At 42.2% G+C, this 16,636-nt stretch overlaps 3 protein-coding genes and 1 non-coding gene across 6 annotated transcripts; 3 read left to right on the forward strand and 1 right to left on the reverse strand.

Annotated features, from left to right (window-relative positions):
• On the reverse strand, positions 1 to 7,562 carry LOC113575717 (pancreatic secretory granule membrane major glycoprotein GP2-like). Its single transcript, XM_035520678.1, has 10 exons — positions 7,541 to 7,562; positions 4,523 to 5,314; positions 4,226 to 4,312; positions 3,512 to 3,820; positions 2,646 to 2,845; positions 2,036 to 2,187; positions 1,587 to 1,832; positions 854 to 1,013; positions 465 to 531; positions 1 to 295 (listed from the first exon to the last, which is right to left on the reverse strand). The coding sequence occupies exons 1-10, from the start codon at positions 7,560 to 7,562 to the stop codon at positions 276 to 278; spliced, it is 2,055 nt and encodes a 684-aa protein (XP_035376571.1). The 3' UTR covers positions 1 to 275.
• A 56-nt stretch (positions 7,563 to 7,618) lies between these two features.
• ciao2b (cytosolic iron-sulfur assembly component 2B) lies at positions 7,619 to 10,184 on the forward strand. The gene is made up of 5 exons (XM_027007320.2): positions 7,619 to 8,022; positions 8,258 to 8,337; positions 8,466 to 8,591; positions 8,676 to 8,721; positions 9,588 to 10,184. Exons 1-5 carry the CDS (start codon positions 7,896 to 7,898, stop codon positions 9,686 to 9,688), a joined length of 480 nt encoding a protein of 159 aa, XP_026863121.1. The 5' UTR covers positions 7,619 to 7,895; the 3' UTR covers positions 9,689 to 10,184.
• Positions 10,185 to 10,552: 368 nt separating this feature from the next.
• Positions 10,553 to 10,624, forward strand: trnam-cau. Its single transcript has one exon. It is a non-coding gene; the product is annotated as a tRNA-Met (tRNA).
• Positions 10,625 to 13,936: 3,312 nt separating this feature from the next.
• Positions 13,937 to 16,619, forward strand: rrad (Ras-related associated with diabetes). 3 transcript variants are annotated; one of them, XM_027007335.2, is made up of 5 exons: positions 13,937 to 14,043; positions 14,253 to 14,636; positions 15,022 to 15,095; positions 15,191 to 15,395; positions 15,705 to 16,619. In XM_027007335.2, exons 2-5 carry the CDS (start codon positions 14,267 to 14,269, stop codon positions 15,980 to 15,982), a joined length of 927 nt encoding a protein of 308 aa, XP_026863136.1. In that variant the 5' UTR covers positions 13,937 to 14,043; positions 14,253 to 14,266; the 3' UTR covers positions 15,983 to 16,619. The 3 variants fall into 3 exon arrangements, with proteins under 3 accessions (XP_026863136.1, XP_026863134.1, XP_026863135.1); XM_027007333.2 differs by having other exon boundaries at positions 13,951 to 14,043; positions 14,257 to 14,636; XM_027007334.2 differs by having other exon boundaries at positions 13,951 to 14,043; positions 14,348 to 14,636.
• Positions 16,620 to 16,636: the final 17 nt, after the last annotated feature.

The raw sequence follows: 16,636 nt of genomic DNA on the forward strand, positions 1-16,636 counted from the left end.
CAACGGCTGGACTAGAATCAGTGTTCTTAAAAATGATGATTTAGATCCATTACTGAAGGTCCATTGCACAGATTAGTGACATCCCTACTCCTACACAAAGGTCAGCTTGTGTGCTAATAATCAAGGCCTTGGGTTAGAGCAGACCGAACTCTCAAAAATGTGTCCCTGACTTTGATCAAAAGTCTTAGCATGATTTGATTGCTTAAAAGGTGAAAATCTAAATGCAGTTGTTTTTTTTGTTGTTTTTTTTGTTGCAGAATCTATTGTGAACCATGTTACTGCCTGCCTTTGCTCCCTGAAAAAAAGACAACAAATAGCTTCATATAATCCACTGTCAAAAATTTTTTTTGTATTGAAAATGTGTATATTTCACCTTTCAGTGGAATACGTTTTCAGTCTGAGCACTTTATGCACCTGGCTTGTAACTCATTTACTCAATCACTCACTCTGTTTATTTGACTTACAGGTGATTGGTCCAATAGTGAGAGATTTGTGGTTGGAGATGGACCGAGACATTCTGGTCAGACATTTCTGTGAAGAGAGAGAGAGAGAGGACAGGACATAATGCAATTGGCACAGGAGACAAAGGTGTGATTATTATTTAGAATACACCCAATGGTTTATTGTTTATGGTAAACAATGTTTTACTCTTTAGAGTACACCTGACTGTTTGTTGTTGAGAGTACACCTGACTTTTTATTGTTGAGAGTACACCTGACTTTTTATTGTTTAGATTATACCTGATGGTTTATTGGTGGCACAGTTGTATCTAAAAACTCTAACACATCCTTTCTCTTGTCTCTGAGCTGCAGTCCAGGAAGACATGTGCTTTGAGTGAAGTGTGTGAACGTACCGCAGTGCAGGACTCTGTGGACTGGTCACACAGGTTCACGCGGCAGTGGAGGAATATGTCTCTGTAGTTTCCGTGATACAGGAAGAGCAGAGCAATGAAGCGTGCATTGAGAGAAACACCATTCTCAAGTATTGTCACATCACGTGGATCACTGGGACAACTGAGATTGGGTGAGAGAGTGAGAGAGAGAGAGAGAGAGAGAGAGAGAGAGAGAGAGAGAGAGAAATACACTATTGTATGTTTCTACTTGAATAACATAATTACATGCGATTAGATGATGCAAGGCCATGAATTAAGTGAAGGTTGGTAGTTTGCTTCATAGACATACATACACACATGGTGCTATTCCTGTTCACTAAATCTAACATTAATGACAGCTTATTTCAGAGTTCTATATGCAGATATAAGTATGTTCTGTTATAAAATGCAAACCATAGTACAGCAAAAAGGTAATGAATATCTTTAGTGCTGAATTAACTCATACAATGATTATTTGTTTCCAGTTGGGCTCATGGTGAAGACACACACACACACACACACACACACACACACACATACGCACACACACCTTATTCATGGGAATTATTCAGGGAATTCCTAGAAATTCCATATGTATTATTACTACAGATCATAGCACTTAACTACCAGAGTCTGTAATTTTATATGGTGGTGTAATGTACAGAAAGCACAGAAAACAGACCCAGATCTTCACTCTTTTGGCAAGAGGTCTCACCGGTTCTGAATGAGGACATATCTCTCAGGGTTATCAGCACTAGGACTGTCTGTCATGTAGCACTCCTCCAAGGCCACAACGAAGTTTGTCTCCACCTCCTCCACCCTTACACCCACATACAGTGGCGTGCCGACTGGCAGATTTACAGTCCCACTCGGGTAAGCGTCAGTGAAGTTAGCATCCTCATACAGGACCATGGAGGCTTGTGCGCTGGGACCGATACCAACCAGACCCATCTCCTGCATCCTGCGTGGCACAGAGCGAAACAGATGCCATGCCAGATCTTAAGGAATTGCATTCAAGAGAGACTATATACATGTTACATGGTTTAATGTATAAAATAGATTAATAAATTACTCATTTTGAATATGGGAAACATCTGAAAGGTTAAATAAAAGGTTTAAATTGAGCCCTGTCTCTCTGTTCTTTTTTGCAGGAAGTGTACATACGACAGGTAGGGTCTCACTCCTAGGTCCATGCTGGTGAGAGAATCCAGAGGGTAAACACAGGAGAAGGGAAAGGCCGAGGGCAGAGAAAACACATCCGTGTTCACAGGGTACAGGAACAAGGTGTTGGAGAAGACAGCATGGGTCTTGTTGGTCTGCATATTCATTGGGGAAAGAACACAACAAGACGTGAGAAAAAACAAATCAGTAGTAACAGAACGATGTCGTGGAACAGTGTAAAATCACTACAGTCCTCCTGGCACATCCTCATTTTCTTTGGAACGGAGGAAAGAAAAAAAAAAAAACAAATCCCATAGTTATGAAAGTACTCGCATACTGTAGTGTCTACAAAAGGTGTTTGAGTGTTTCAGTGTGCACACGCAAAGGTTTTCAGTGTGATTCTCAGCCCCAGGCCTGGGGACCCCGCAAGGTCCTGCGTTCCTGGTGATTCTCTTTCTCTGCACTACGTGATTCAGCTCCCCAGGACATGAGCAAGCCCTCCATGAGCTGACTCATGTGGGTTAGACGCAGGCGAAATGCAGGGCATGGGAGCCTCAGGCCTGGCGCAGAGTGCCGCTCACTTTAAGGGCAGAAAGGAAAGAGAGCACTTCACCTTCATCACGTTCCCACACAAGCCTGCTCGTCTCTGCACCTCATACCACACGGTCCCATTGGCCTGCCTCTGGGACATGCAGGAGGGGTCTGCCAGGTGACCCGAAGTTCCATTGAGGACCTGGAAGCCTGTGTATATGGTTGACACACCCACTAGCATTCGGGTGCTGGTGCAAATCAGCTCAGGAGCCAGAGCTGACTCTGAAAGGGCATAGGGCACAGGGCAGGGGCTATTAACACAGTTTCATCAGGTTTCTGAGAATACCTGGTTAAGTTTGTCCTTAGTATGTATACATTTGTATACATTTATACAGTAACTAACACAGTGTTGCTGACAATGACAGCAATATGTATAAAGATGTACAGTATCTATAGGGAAAAAAAAGGTTAAACAATGTTTTTAAATACGGATATTATTTCAATTTTCATTTTCTTTTATTATTCCGTTTGCTATGCTATTAGACTCTAAAGATGATATAGTATCTATATGTGTATGGACAGGTTATGGAAAATCATAATATCATTCATAATTTGACCAAGTGCACGGGTACTCTGGGGCTTTGACAAAGCCAATTTCCCCTTACTGATCTCTTATTTTCAGTTTTATTACTACCATAAGGTTTCTCTTTTTTTGTTTGTTGATATTATTCTATCACTTTATCTTATTGTTAAATTTTGTCCAATTTTATTGTATTTCATTTATCGGTCTGTTTTTCCATTTGTATTTCAGTTTAATTATAAGTAAATATTTCATTCTGGTTAAATCACCCTGTAACACAGTTTAGAAACTTGGTTTTAAAAAAGGGTTCTATATAAAACCATATTATTATTATTGTTGTTGTTGTGTTGTTATTATATGCTGACTACCTGCACACACCACTCCAGCATCCTCATGGTGCGCACAGTTGTGGTTCTCGAAGCCGCTGTGTTGGCACTCCACCAGATAGGACTCGGTGCCAATGCACTGAGCGTCATCCAGCCAGATGGGTCCAGTGCCCTCTCCGAAGTACGCCCCCGACAGGGCATCCACAGCCTTACCGCAGCCCAGCTGTCTGCAAACCACCTGGGCATCGTTCATGTCCCACAAGTCGTCACACACTGTGCCCCAGACCCCATCATGGTACAGCTCCACGCGGCCCTCACATCTGTTGGTGCCTCCAGACAGACGGACAGGGTCTGGGATCCGAGAGGTGCGGAGTACACAAGTACACAGGTGAATTATATTTTGACATGAAGGTATTGTAAGGCTGCTTTTCAGCCCATAGACTAGCATAGGACTGCTACATCATTGTATTTCCAGCTACTTGCTCTTTTATTAAAGTCAATATAAATTCTAGGGCTAATATTAATTTACAATGAGGAATTCTGAATAGCTGGTGAGTTGTTTAGTTGTTATCTAGACAGAGCAAAGCTCAATTTAAACATGTCTGAAAGATTTATATGAAAGATTTAAATGTGTTGGTGGATATATAAATTATGTTTTCTATGAAGTACGCATCTTGACAATAGGTAGTTATTAGTTACCCTGTGGTGTTTATATTCCAACAGTGTTAGGAGTTAAAGGAGCTGTTAAGCACTCACCTGGAGTCTGACACTTCCAGGTGACCCTGTCTGCACTAACACAGGACGAGCCCTTTCCACAGGTGTCACACACCACTGTGTTAGCATCTAACCAAAGAGACAAGCAAGATCTTGGTGAGCACACACAACTTTCAGGTGGAAATTTTATCTTCTTTTTATCATTTATCATTTCAGAGTTGGGTTTTGAGAAACTTATTGCTCAAGGACACAGCACCCTTGCTTTGGTTTAAAGGAAAGAGTTTTCAAACCTCTAGAACTTCATAATTCTCATCCAGATCCAGTCAGTAAGTACCTCACCTGCAGCATAGGCCAGATAGCACAGAGGTGGTTTGACAAACTTGTAGATGTAGTAGTTTCCAGGACAGGCCTTGACGTGTATGGGGAACTCAAAGTTACAGCAGCCCTCCAACCAGCTCCCGCAAACGCTAGCTTGCACCACGCCATCTGACTCACTTGGGTGGCGTGTCTTAAGCCAGAGAGGAGCTTCTGTGCCACATGTCCAGGGCTGGATACACCTCTCAGGCATCTGGACACTGGCATTACCAAGGTACATCCTGTACCATCCCTGCCAGTTGGTGCCCATGTCACAGTGCACGGTACCACTGGTCTTGAAGTCCGTGGAGCGCCAGGGGTCTTCCAGGATAGTGTAGTGCTGGCATGGATCAGCACAGCGTGGGGCTCCGCCAAACGTGATGCAGTCCTGGCCCGGGTCACACACCTCTCTGCCACAGCCTACCTGCACAGGGTGCACGTCAGAAGCCAAAGAGGCATAAGCCCGCGGCATCAGACACACGAACGATCCAGGAGTGTTCTGGCACACCAGTGGTGAGACACATGGACTCGGAACGGCTGAGCACTCATCGATATCCACGCACCCCTGCGTGGGAGACCAGGCATAGCCAGCAATGCAGCAGGAAATGCTCGCCCTGCCACAGTAGCTGGTGTTGTGGCAGGCCATGCCATCACCAGAGAAGCCCTTAGTGCAGGAGCAGTTGGAGGAGTGCAGAGAGGATGCAGCCTGACCGGCCTTTAGTATGGGGAGACAGGAGGCTCGCTCATGACAAGCCTTACAGGAAGTTACAATCGAACCTAAAGAGTACAATACACGGGAAGTCACCACAGGACTACAACAGTAATACAGTAATGCAGTGATGAGGGGCAATTCTGATAAAAATTGGAGCACTCGTATCCTTCCCATCACTTTTTTAAAGAGTTGTGCATTTCCAAAATTGTACATTCTAATGTTTTTAGTTGTTTAATGTCATTTGGGTAAAATTAATAGATTTGTCAGTTGAATTAGAAATACGGAAAATGGGTGTTTGTTATGGTAGCTCAGATAAAACATCTTAGATTGAACTACTCCTTAGCACAAAGATGAATAGAAAAGACATACAGTGAGCATTCTATAACAATAGAAATATCATTGATGAAATAACATTGATGATCACAAAATGTTATGCCCTTTAGGTTTAAAAGTCAAATGGGCATTTTTACAAGTAAAATTCATGAAAACTTAACAAAATGGCATCAAGCACTCAAAGTGTTGTGTGAAGGAGCAAAGAAGATAATGGAAGAAGAATATACATAAAGTACAGAGCAAATAATAAACATACAGTCATAGTGTAATGCATATTACTGCACGTCACCACAAGAACACGCTTTACTAACCTGATACACAAGAACTGAATGCTATGATAAACCCCAGTATTATCCAAGATATTGGCATTCTGTCAGTGCAGCGACTCTCTTTGATAAACATGCCTGTTTGAACTGAGAAATTGAATGCTCATCAAGTATAGCATTGTTCTTAGCTACCATATTTAACAAACCATTTTTTGGTCAAAATCATTATTTTAGAGACATGTATGCCTCAATATAACAATAATAATAAAAACCCTTTTCTATAATTATCATTATAGGTGAAAATTATAGATTATAATATAATTATAAATTCTCAAAATAATATACTTTTTTTTTTTTTTACCTGTCAGTGAAGCTGTCTGTAACTGCTAGGAGTTCAGTTTTAAGCATATTTATGGAATCATAGGCTGGGTGGAGGCACTGGGGCTAATGGATAACCCCTACAATACACAGTTAATTACTAATTATTCAGCCGATGATGTTAAAACACTTCACCAAAGTCAGAATATGTTGGCACTTGTGATCTGTATCAGCTTGTCTTGTGTCAATATGTCAGTGTAAGGAACCCCTTGTCTTAATAAATGATGCCTTTCTTCAGGTTACAACAGAGTGGGCAGCACAGTCACAGCAATATGTCAGTCAGTCCTTTTAAACACTGACAGATCTGGCAAACCTTTAGTCAACAGACAAGTTCACAGTTCATTATAATGTTACAACCTTTCAGATGGGTTTGGACACTATTCTGTGACATACCTGTGGTCTCCTTCTTTAAACTATGCTAAGAAGTTAATCATGTCATGTCCAACAATGGAAGAATGTGTAAAGGTGTGGTTGATATTGTTTTGATTAATGTGCAAATTTTAAAATTCTTCTTGAATACAAGGTACAAAGGTATGGGCCATTTTAAGGGTCCCCCTCCCACACACACAATGTGTGTGTGTGTGTGTGTGTGTGTGTGTGTGTGTGTGTGTGTGTGTGTGTGTGTGTGTGTGTGTGTGTGTGTGTTTGTGTGTGTGTGCGCATGTTTAGGGTACTTAATAAATGTGTAGAAAAAACACACATTTTCCCAGATTTGGGTGGGATGCTACATTTAAACAGTGACTCATGTCAGCCTCTTTCAGCATGTTTCCCCCACTAACTGTGATAAGATTAATAATAACTTTGAATTGCACAAAATAGTGGTGTGGCTTACCACTCCCAAGTCTGCAATTGTGCCTTTGTGACCATAAATTATATATACTTGACAGTAATTCATTATCAATTTGTACAAGTCATCATTAACAATACTGATTAATGGTATTTAATCATTTTAGGTTTGGATAAGTGATCATAAATCAAACATAAATTACCAAAGTTCATTTTGGGTTGGGTCATTTGTTGCAATGGATAAGGAGGAAATTAACTAACAGTTTTAAAAAAATAATATTTGTGTTGTTTTGTCATGGGAAATGTAGTAAACAGATTAAACACTGGTTCACAAATAAAAAATGAAAAAATCTGAAAAAATTAGAACTAGGCAGGAAAAAGATGAGCTTTATCTGTTTATTTTTGCTCTGCGCTGACAGGGGCCAAACTGTATCTTATTGAAAATCTCTTAATTGCATTAATATAGGCTACAGTCTACGGTACACTTGCGTCCTCACCTTGTCATGGGCCAGCCGACGATGGTTTTACGCTCGTAACCGCCGGAAGCCATTTACCCGTGCCCGCCGTTCTGAGGCTTTTATTTTGAATATTATAAAACATCCTGCATAGTGCTTGTGGTCCCAAGTTTGCTTCACGTCCCTTGATGTGCGGACCTTTTTCCGCGTTGTTATTCTTATCCAACTGCTAGGGCTTTTCATAATAGTGTTGCGTTTTGTAGAGTTTAGTTATTTATCTGCACAGCGTTCATAAAGCACGATTTTAGCAGAGGACATGAGCAAGATGGCTAACTAGATAGCTACAGTTTGGGCTTAATACATTAGTTAACTGAGCTAGTTAGCGTTAGTGGGGGCTATAGTGTGGCTGACTGCACCCACCTTTCAGGATGTCGGGGGGAGCACGTTTAGAAAACGCCAATCCTTTGATTTTTCAGCGAACTGGGGAAAGACTCCTTACGGCAAGCGAAGAGGATGAGGACGTTGCCGATCCCATTGACGACAGGGAGATATTTGATATCCTTTTGACTCCAAACTACAGCTAGCTAACTATTTTGGTCTAGGTGTGCTTCCGTGCTGTTACGAGGCATTTCTAAAGAAACGTCAAGGCACCCTAAGCCATATTTATATTTTATACAACAGAATATAACTTATGAAACAAGTAGTAGTTACATTATGGGGAAATCAAGACCGGGGTTAATAGTTTATCTAGTTCACGTAAGAGCATTTCACACCTTAACCATAGGATCACATCTCATTAGGTCCATCAGTGACCCCGAGCATCCTCTGTCGCTCGAGGAGTTGAACGTTGTGGAACAAGTGCGCGTGAAAGTGAGTTTCTGTTTGCTGAACTTTGTGGCACGTAGTTGTTTTATGGCCAATGTGTACTTTACAAAAAGACAAGTGTCTTGTTGCACATCTGTTTTTTTTTGTTTTTTTTCCCTTCTGCTGCTGCTCAGGTGAATGACGAGGAGAGCACGGTCTCGGTAGAGTTCACCCCAACGATTCCTCACTGCAGCATGGCTACTCTCATAGGGCTGTCAGTCAAAGTAAAACTGCTGCGTTCATTGCCGGCCAGGTTTAAGGTGTGTTTTGTGACCAGTCTTTTTCTTTGTTGGTTGTGTTATTTTGGTCTTATCGGTTTCTTCATGTGTTGTCTGTGCATACAGATAGATGTTCATATCACTCCGGGTACACATGTTTCAGAAGATGCAGGTAAGCTGTTACTGCCTCATCATTCTTATGTAACTTTAAGTCGTTGTGGCTCTGTATGTATTGTGAATTTTAATATTAACATGTTGATTGAGCAAGTTAACAGAACTATATGCCTTTAATTATTTGTAATTATTGGCTCTTTAAATTGTATATTCATAATAATGATTCAGTGGTAAAGAATTAAAGTGAGTTTGTGAATGCTATTTAGTCATTTACCACTAACTAAATGACTAAATAGCATTTAGTGCTTACTAATTACCTTTCAGTGTGGGCCACCTTGTAACTGTGTTTTCGCTTCCCATCTCTACCCCATCCTCCCCATCTCTACCCCATCCTCCTCCATCTCTACCCCATCTCCACCCTGTCGACCCCATCTCTACCCCATCCTCCTCCATCTCTACCCCATCTCCACCCCGTCGACCCCCATCTCTACCCCATCCTCCTCCATCTCTACCCCATCCTCCCCATCTCTACCCCATCTCTACCCCATCCTCCTCCATCTCTACCCCATCTCCACCCCGTCGACCCCCATCTCTACCCCATATCTACCCCATCCTCCCCATCTCCACCCCGTCGACCCCCATCTCTACCCCATCCTCCTCCATCTCTACCCCATCTTCACCCCGTCGACCCCATCTCTACCCCATCCTCCTCCATCTCTACCCCATCCTCCTCCATCTCTACCCCATCTTCACCCCGTCAACCCCCATCTCTACCCCATCCTCCTCCATCTCTACCCCATCTCTACCCCATCCTCCTCCATCTCTACCCCATCTCTACCCCATCCTCCTCCATCTCTACCCCATCTCCACCCCGTCGACCCCCATCTCTACCCCATCCCTCTCCATCACCCCATTGCTCCTCAGTTAACAAGCAGCTGGCAGATAAAGAAAGGGTGGCAGCAGCACTGGAGAACTCACAGCTGCTGGAGGTGGTGAACCAGTGCCTGTCCACAAGACCTGCATGACCTCACCCATTCAGTGGAATGAAACGTGGAGGAACTTTACGCAGCGCCGTTACCTTTCTGCTCTGCTGCTGGCTTACACATTTGTCAAGCTGCACATTCAGCTATATGCGAGGAAAGCATTTTCTGTCTGCCTTTGTAGTAGTTTTCCTGATGCAAATATTTTGTTCCACTGAACAAACATCCAACAACAGCATCCAACAAACTTAAGAAAACCTACGATTCAACCAACTGTCTTTAAGGCATGATTACACTTGCTTAAAGGTGTTTGTCAGTTTTGCTTCAGTGTTTGTCAAGAGTAACAGAAAATATTGTCAATAATGTCTGAGAAGCTTCATTACAGTGTGATGTAAGGGAATGTGTCAGTCATCATTCTCTGCTGATGCAGGCTCCAGAGAATATACTTTATAGAGATGAACCATTATCTATGTGAATCATTTAATACTTATCTATAGTGCTTATACAATAGTAATAATAAACAATAATCTGACATTTACAATATTTGGTAGATGCTCTTATCCAGAGGGACATATTTATCAATATAACGGTGGGTGTACTCTGGGACTCAAACTCCTCGACTTTTGTGTTACTAACATCATGTTCTACCTGTTGTATTATTACATTACTGTTACCTAAGATCTGCAGGTTTACGTTGAAGCGCTCCTAGCTGCCAGCTAATGTGTTAGTCGTTGAGCGTCCTAGCTACGCTATCTGTACGTATCTGTACATATACGTTAGCTTTAAGGTTATCAGAATTAGGAAAGGAATACATTGAACCGAAACAAGGACTTAAAATTAGCGACAAAAAAAAAATTTTTTTTTTTGTTGTAGACCTAATAATATTGATCATCAGACGTACCATGGTGTAGCAGAGTGGCGCAGCGGAAGCGTGCTGGGCCCATAACCCAGAGGTCGATGGATCGAAACCATCCTCTGCTATGAGTCTTTTTAAACCAGTAATTTACCTTAAATGAAACTACATTAAATGTTCTTACATTACCATTGAAATCTACAAAGAAAATAGAACGTCACTGTATTATTCTCGTAAAAATATTGCTAATCGTTTTGCTACATATATGGTATCAGTAATGATGTGAATGCATAATTTTTCATTTGTAATTTTAGATGTAAAAAGCATTGCATCATCTAATCGTGTGGTTTTCTCGGAGTTTTTAGCAACCCCTATTGGACAGCTGTGTGAAGGCATGATAACATAAAATGCCATGGCTCTTTATTTGTATAACTTTATTTTCTGTATAAGTTCGGAACGACTTAATAATAAGATTATTTAGGTAAAAATGTAATTTTCTGACTTATTGGTTCTTAGATAATAAGAGTTCAGAACACAGTCAGAAAGTTAAAGTTGGCTTACATAAACCCTTCCGACGAGTAGATAAAAAACAAGGTCCTCTACATGTTGGTAAATGATAGTTGAAACACAAAACACAAGTACCGCTTCACACACTTTTATATTCTCACATTGCTAATTAACCTTTATTGCTGAACCAGAGATAGTGAGATGTTCATTTTCAGATGATCACAATCAGGAGATTGTGAGATGGACGTCTCCTGTGCTTTCATTTGCTACTTTTTCCAAGACTGTAGCCTTCTTTGAAAAGCATTAAACATGCATGAAAGATACAATTCCACCAACTTGTAATAGAACACTTTTCCAATATAGCCTCCCTTTTTTTGTCCATAAAATTGGATGATGGTCTTTACCTGCAAGTGTGGGCAATATGGTCTTTATTTTTGTTTCCAGTTAAAACATCACCACCGCATTGCAAATAAACAGCTGTTAACCACCCTTTAACTAAGCACAGGACTTCTTTAACTAAGATGTGCAGTAATCTCCACAAAACGAGGCATGTGTTTGGCTCAGCAGACGATCTCTTGATAGTGTTGATGTAAAAAGGTTGGTACATAGGAAAGTAGGCCTAAATTAGCATTCCAACTGAAACTGCTATTGCAATCTATTTCTGAGTTTTATTAACTCAGCCTTTTTGCTTTATAGTTTGGTTTACTTCTTAATACTTAATACTTATGTAAAACCATGTAACAGCAAATAATTGTTTAAGGATATCGAGCACAAAACATTCTGTGCTTAACAATCCACAAACAAAATATAAAATATTATGGCTGCAGTTTTTTTATGCTTCTAAACAGTCTTCTATGAACACCAGATTCAGAACAACAGAATTCCTATGGTCACCAGATTTAGAAGAACACAATCCACATGATTACCAGATTCAGCCCATTGTATTATTGTAGCAATAATGCAGCAACATGTAATTTATTACCAGTGTCCACACGAGGTTGCCTTTTGATTTTGCGTTACAAAATATTTGTATAAACAAGCATCCTGGGGCTATTTCATTTCATTTCATTTCAGGCATTTAGCTGACACTTTTATCCAAAGCGACTTACAATTATGACTGAGTAGAACTTGAGCAATTGGGGGTGGTTATGGGTCTTGCACAGGGGCCCAACAGTGGCAACTTTGCAGCAGTGGGGCTTGAACCAGTAACCCTTGGATTATAAGTCAAGTACCTTAACCACTGCCTTGTTTTGAGCTATCATTGTCTCAATTTTCCTTCTTCAGACAGTGGGCCTCTTCCTCTTAAGGGTTTTAAACAGCACAGCTCATCCTTGTTTTAGCACTGCTAATAACCAGCACAGATGTCAGTACACAGTCACTTCTCCACTGGCTATGCTAATGACAGCACAGAACAGAGAGATCTGCACTCTTGGCGCCAGCAGTGAGTCACCTCGGCTAAGAGAAGCACGTTGTAAGGACAGGACAGAGGTAAACGCTCATCTGTGAATATTTGTCACGGAAAGAGAGAAAGAGAGTAAATCTAACCCTCATAAACACCACCATAGGCTCTTTACTTCATCCGATGTTGCCTACAGCTCCTCAATGTTCTTCCAAGATTGCATAAAACAGTACATTTCCGGGTCCTGCCAGAAAAAACAGGATGCAGGTGTCATTTATCAAAACAAAGCATGTGGATCCTCCTCGGCAATACCGGTAAATGTTCTCTTCGGAGAGAAAATGGCAACAGGAAGTGGATGACACAAATGGCTTTTATCAGAGCCCAAGGGCCACCTGAGACCCAAATAAATGAACAATAACCCCAAATAAGTGTAACTTACAGCTCATCGTAACACTTTAGATCATAATTTTTTTAAAAGGCTGAAAAACAAGCCTCTATAGCTATAGCTCCCTTTTTTTTTAATGACTAAGGCCAGTCAAAACTATTCAAAAGTAAGAGTCACTCTTCAAGTTAGCTTATGTTTGTACTGTTAAAGAGTATTTTTAAAATATTATTTTAATAGTATGTATTGATGTGCTTACTATGTCACACACATCCGAAAATGTCAATACAAACGGTGAAGACGCTGCCACTGGTCTCAACCAGAATATTTACACTGCAGAAAGAAATGAGTCTTTGGATGTCTGTAGACTGACTGTTGCAAATAATAGAACAATCGCTGTGTTTACACGTAAACGTATGAGTGAACTAAATTCAGACACGAAAGGAAAATGAAATCTAAACCGGAAACCGGTACTTCGCCTTCTTATCACCGGCCACCAAGTCACCCGATTGCGGCACTCACATTCAGCAGCAGATGGCGAGCTCGGCTCATGTCTGCGTGTAGGCACGCACGTGTTTCCACGTGTAGTCATCTTGACCCTAAAGCTGAATGAAGGAGTCACGGTGCACCCATGCTGTTGAACCGCCGGGCGTTACAGCACATGCCACCACGATGGACATCACGTGGCCTCGATTAAAACGCCTATATCGAATGGCATATTTGCCTGAAATAAGCATTCCTGATTAAATGTGGCTTTCAATAATTATTTCTACGTCAAACTACGTGACTGCGATGGCTAAGCGGGAGCTTCTACGCTGAAATTTCGTCATATTTCGTTATTCACGAGTTGTGTAGCGTGCTAGAGATGTGAATGGGATTAATAAAAGTTACCAGCACCAAACGTACACCTCCGGCTCACGGACTGTGTAACCAAAAACCGTTACATCAGCATTAGCCGCGGAGTACCGGGGGAGGCGGGAGATCCCCTCCGTCGGGCGCTTGCCTCCCCCTCCCGAAGCGCGCGCGGGTGCGCGCGGAGTGATGTTACTACTATTAGGAGAGACGTGATTCTCCGAGGCAAGCCCTGCCTCGTGTCGACGTCAGCGACTCCAGCAGCGGATAAATAAGGGGCTCCGTCTCATCTCTGATCATAAGCGAACCGCACTGTCCAAGAGCAACGGAAGGAGCTATAACCAAACGGATTTTTCTTGACCATTGGAGTTCAGAGACCGGAAAGAAGACACTGGACAAATTTACATGTAGGTTTATCTATTTTAAATAGGCAGGTTTTGCATTTATCTGTTTAAAAAAAAGAAAGAAAGAAAAAGATAGGTTTAGAGATATTGTCAGCTGGGATAAGGATATGTCAGAACTGAATCAATAAATAAGTATATAATGTAGGTTAATGATACAGGTTGTCTACTTAGTGGGACAAAAATATTTTTAACAAACTGCTTGTATTACGCAGACAGGTTTGGAATCATGACTTTGAACAAAGGTGACAAGTTGCAGAACATGGACAAAAGGAGAGGAAGTGTACCCTTTCCCCCCTTCAACCTGCAGAGTTTACACCGGAGGAGCATGCCAGTGGATGACCGCGAGCTCCGCTCCACCATGCCCTCGGCGCAGAGTGGTGAGCTCTCCAACCTTGTGCGCTGCACCTCCTACGGACCCGGGGAGCAGCACCGCGACAGCTGCATGTCTGATTCATCCGACTCCGTCATCTCCTCCGGGAGTGACTCCGATGGACACATCTACAAGGTTGTCCTCCTCGGTGAGCACGGCGTGGGGAAGTCCAGTTTGGCGAGGATATTCGGTGGAGTTGAGGACAGTCATGACTCTGAGGAGACAGGTAAAGTCTTAGTGCCAAAATAGGCACTTTGTTGTTACCAGATAAACATTTTATCAAAGAAAGTAGTGTATTCCAAGGATGCCGGATTAAGCTAAAACTAGGACCTCGCAATCTGGTTTTATAAGGGAGCACCGGCAAAGGCATATTGATTACTACTATTTCCAGCCAGCCACAATTTCATCCATTACCCAAAAAGAGACTGACTGCCACTGCTCTGTCAAAAGACATAGTGGGTATACAAGACTAGTGCAATGGCTCTAAAGGCAACCTTTAGACATATGACAGATGTTTTGTCATAATCCTACTGTCTAGTGGAAGTGATGCTGAAAACTAATATTGCAATACTTCAGGATAATGTTAACTTTTTCTTCCATTTTCCCCTCAGGAAACACATATGACAGATCAATCATCGTCGATGAAGAAGAGGCAAATCTCCTTTTGTACGATATATGGGAACAGGTGAGTGAATCACCTTTGCTGATAATAACTGCCTAAAACCACAGACACCACGCTGCATATTGCACGTTATGTATTAACTGCGTTCCATTCTACAGGACAACAGCCAGTGGCTGCAGGATCAGTGCATGCGGATGGGTGATGCCTACATCATTGTGTACTCGGTGACAGACAAGTCCAGCTTCGAGAAAGCTTCGGAACTGCGCATCCAGCTTCGCCGGGCGCGACAGTCGGAGAATATCCCAATCATCCTGGTGGGAAACAAGACTGACCTGGTGCGCTCAAGAGAAGTGTCAGTAGATGGTGAGTGGTACCCCCCTCGTTATACCAGGCGTTTGAGAAGACAGGCCCCTATGTGACACCCCTGCAAGCAGCTGAATTGAAAGCTGCTGGTGTTATGTAACTGTCCTTGGGTGATTGATGCAGACTCAAATGCTAAATAAACATGGCCTCACCTTCTCCCTGGAGATTGGTCAGAGATGACATACCAATGTCCCTCAAATCCACAGAACTACTTCTAACCTGTGCTTGTGATTCTCCATTATACTCCCACCCCACCCTCCCCCACCTCCTGTCCACATATCCACCCCCCCCCCTTGCCCCTTCCTGCAGAGGGCAGTGCCTGCGCAGTTGTGTTCGACTGCAAGTTCATCGAGACATCAGCGTCGTTGCACCACAATGTGCGCACTCTCTTCGAGGGCATCGTGAGGCAGATCCGTCTGCGCAGAGACAGCAGGGAGGAGAACGCCCGGCGCATGGCCAGTTGCAAACGTCGCGAGAGCATCAGTAAAAAGGCCAAGCGCTTCCTGGGCCGTATGGTTGCCAGAAAGAACAAGAAGATGGCCTTCAGACAGAAGTCCAAGTCCTGCCACGACCTCACAGTGCTCTGAGAGAGCTGGACTCGTCGGCCTTCTCACAGGCCGTTAAGACCACAAGCTGTGTTTTCAACACTAACCCCACGGACTAGACAACTGTACAGGCATATATTTGCATATTTTATATTGTAAAAACAGAACATGAGAGATTATGTGAGACTAAACTGAAGATGAGAAGTTGATAGTGATTGCATGAAGCTTTTTTTTTAAGTTTCTAGATTTTACTTTTTATGTTCTTTTGCTGCCTTACCATGTAGACTTGTTGAATTCTAGCTGCGTAAGTAGAAAGTTCTCCAAGCCGTTTCATTTTTGATCAAGAGCTGTAAGCATGCTTTCACAATGCAAAGCGTTCCTTGCATTTGTGAATACAGTAGCTAATGTACAGTTCTCAAAAGTGAAGTACACTTCTCATGTACACATCTAGGAGATGAGCACAATTAATTTTCTGTACTGACCTGAGAAATGAAACCATATTTACTTGAATCTGAGTACGCAGGTACGTACTTCAGTTAAAACATACAGGACTACCGATTAAGGGGGTATTTGGAGGGTTCAAACTGAGAAATTTAATCACACATTTAATCAAATAATATTAAAATATTTAAGTGCAAGGTGTGATTAAATGACATAGAAGCAATAAATTGTGGTCTGAGCTGTTTTTCAAAATGT

The sequence above is a fragment of the Electrophorus electricus genome, chromosome 21 (genome assembly GCF_013358815.1).
Source record: "Electrophorus electricus isolate fEleEle1 chromosome 21, fEleEle1.pri, whole genome shotgun sequence".
NCBI lineage: Eukaryota > Metazoa > Chordata > Actinopteri > Gymnotiformes > Gymnotidae > Electrophorus > Electrophorus electricus.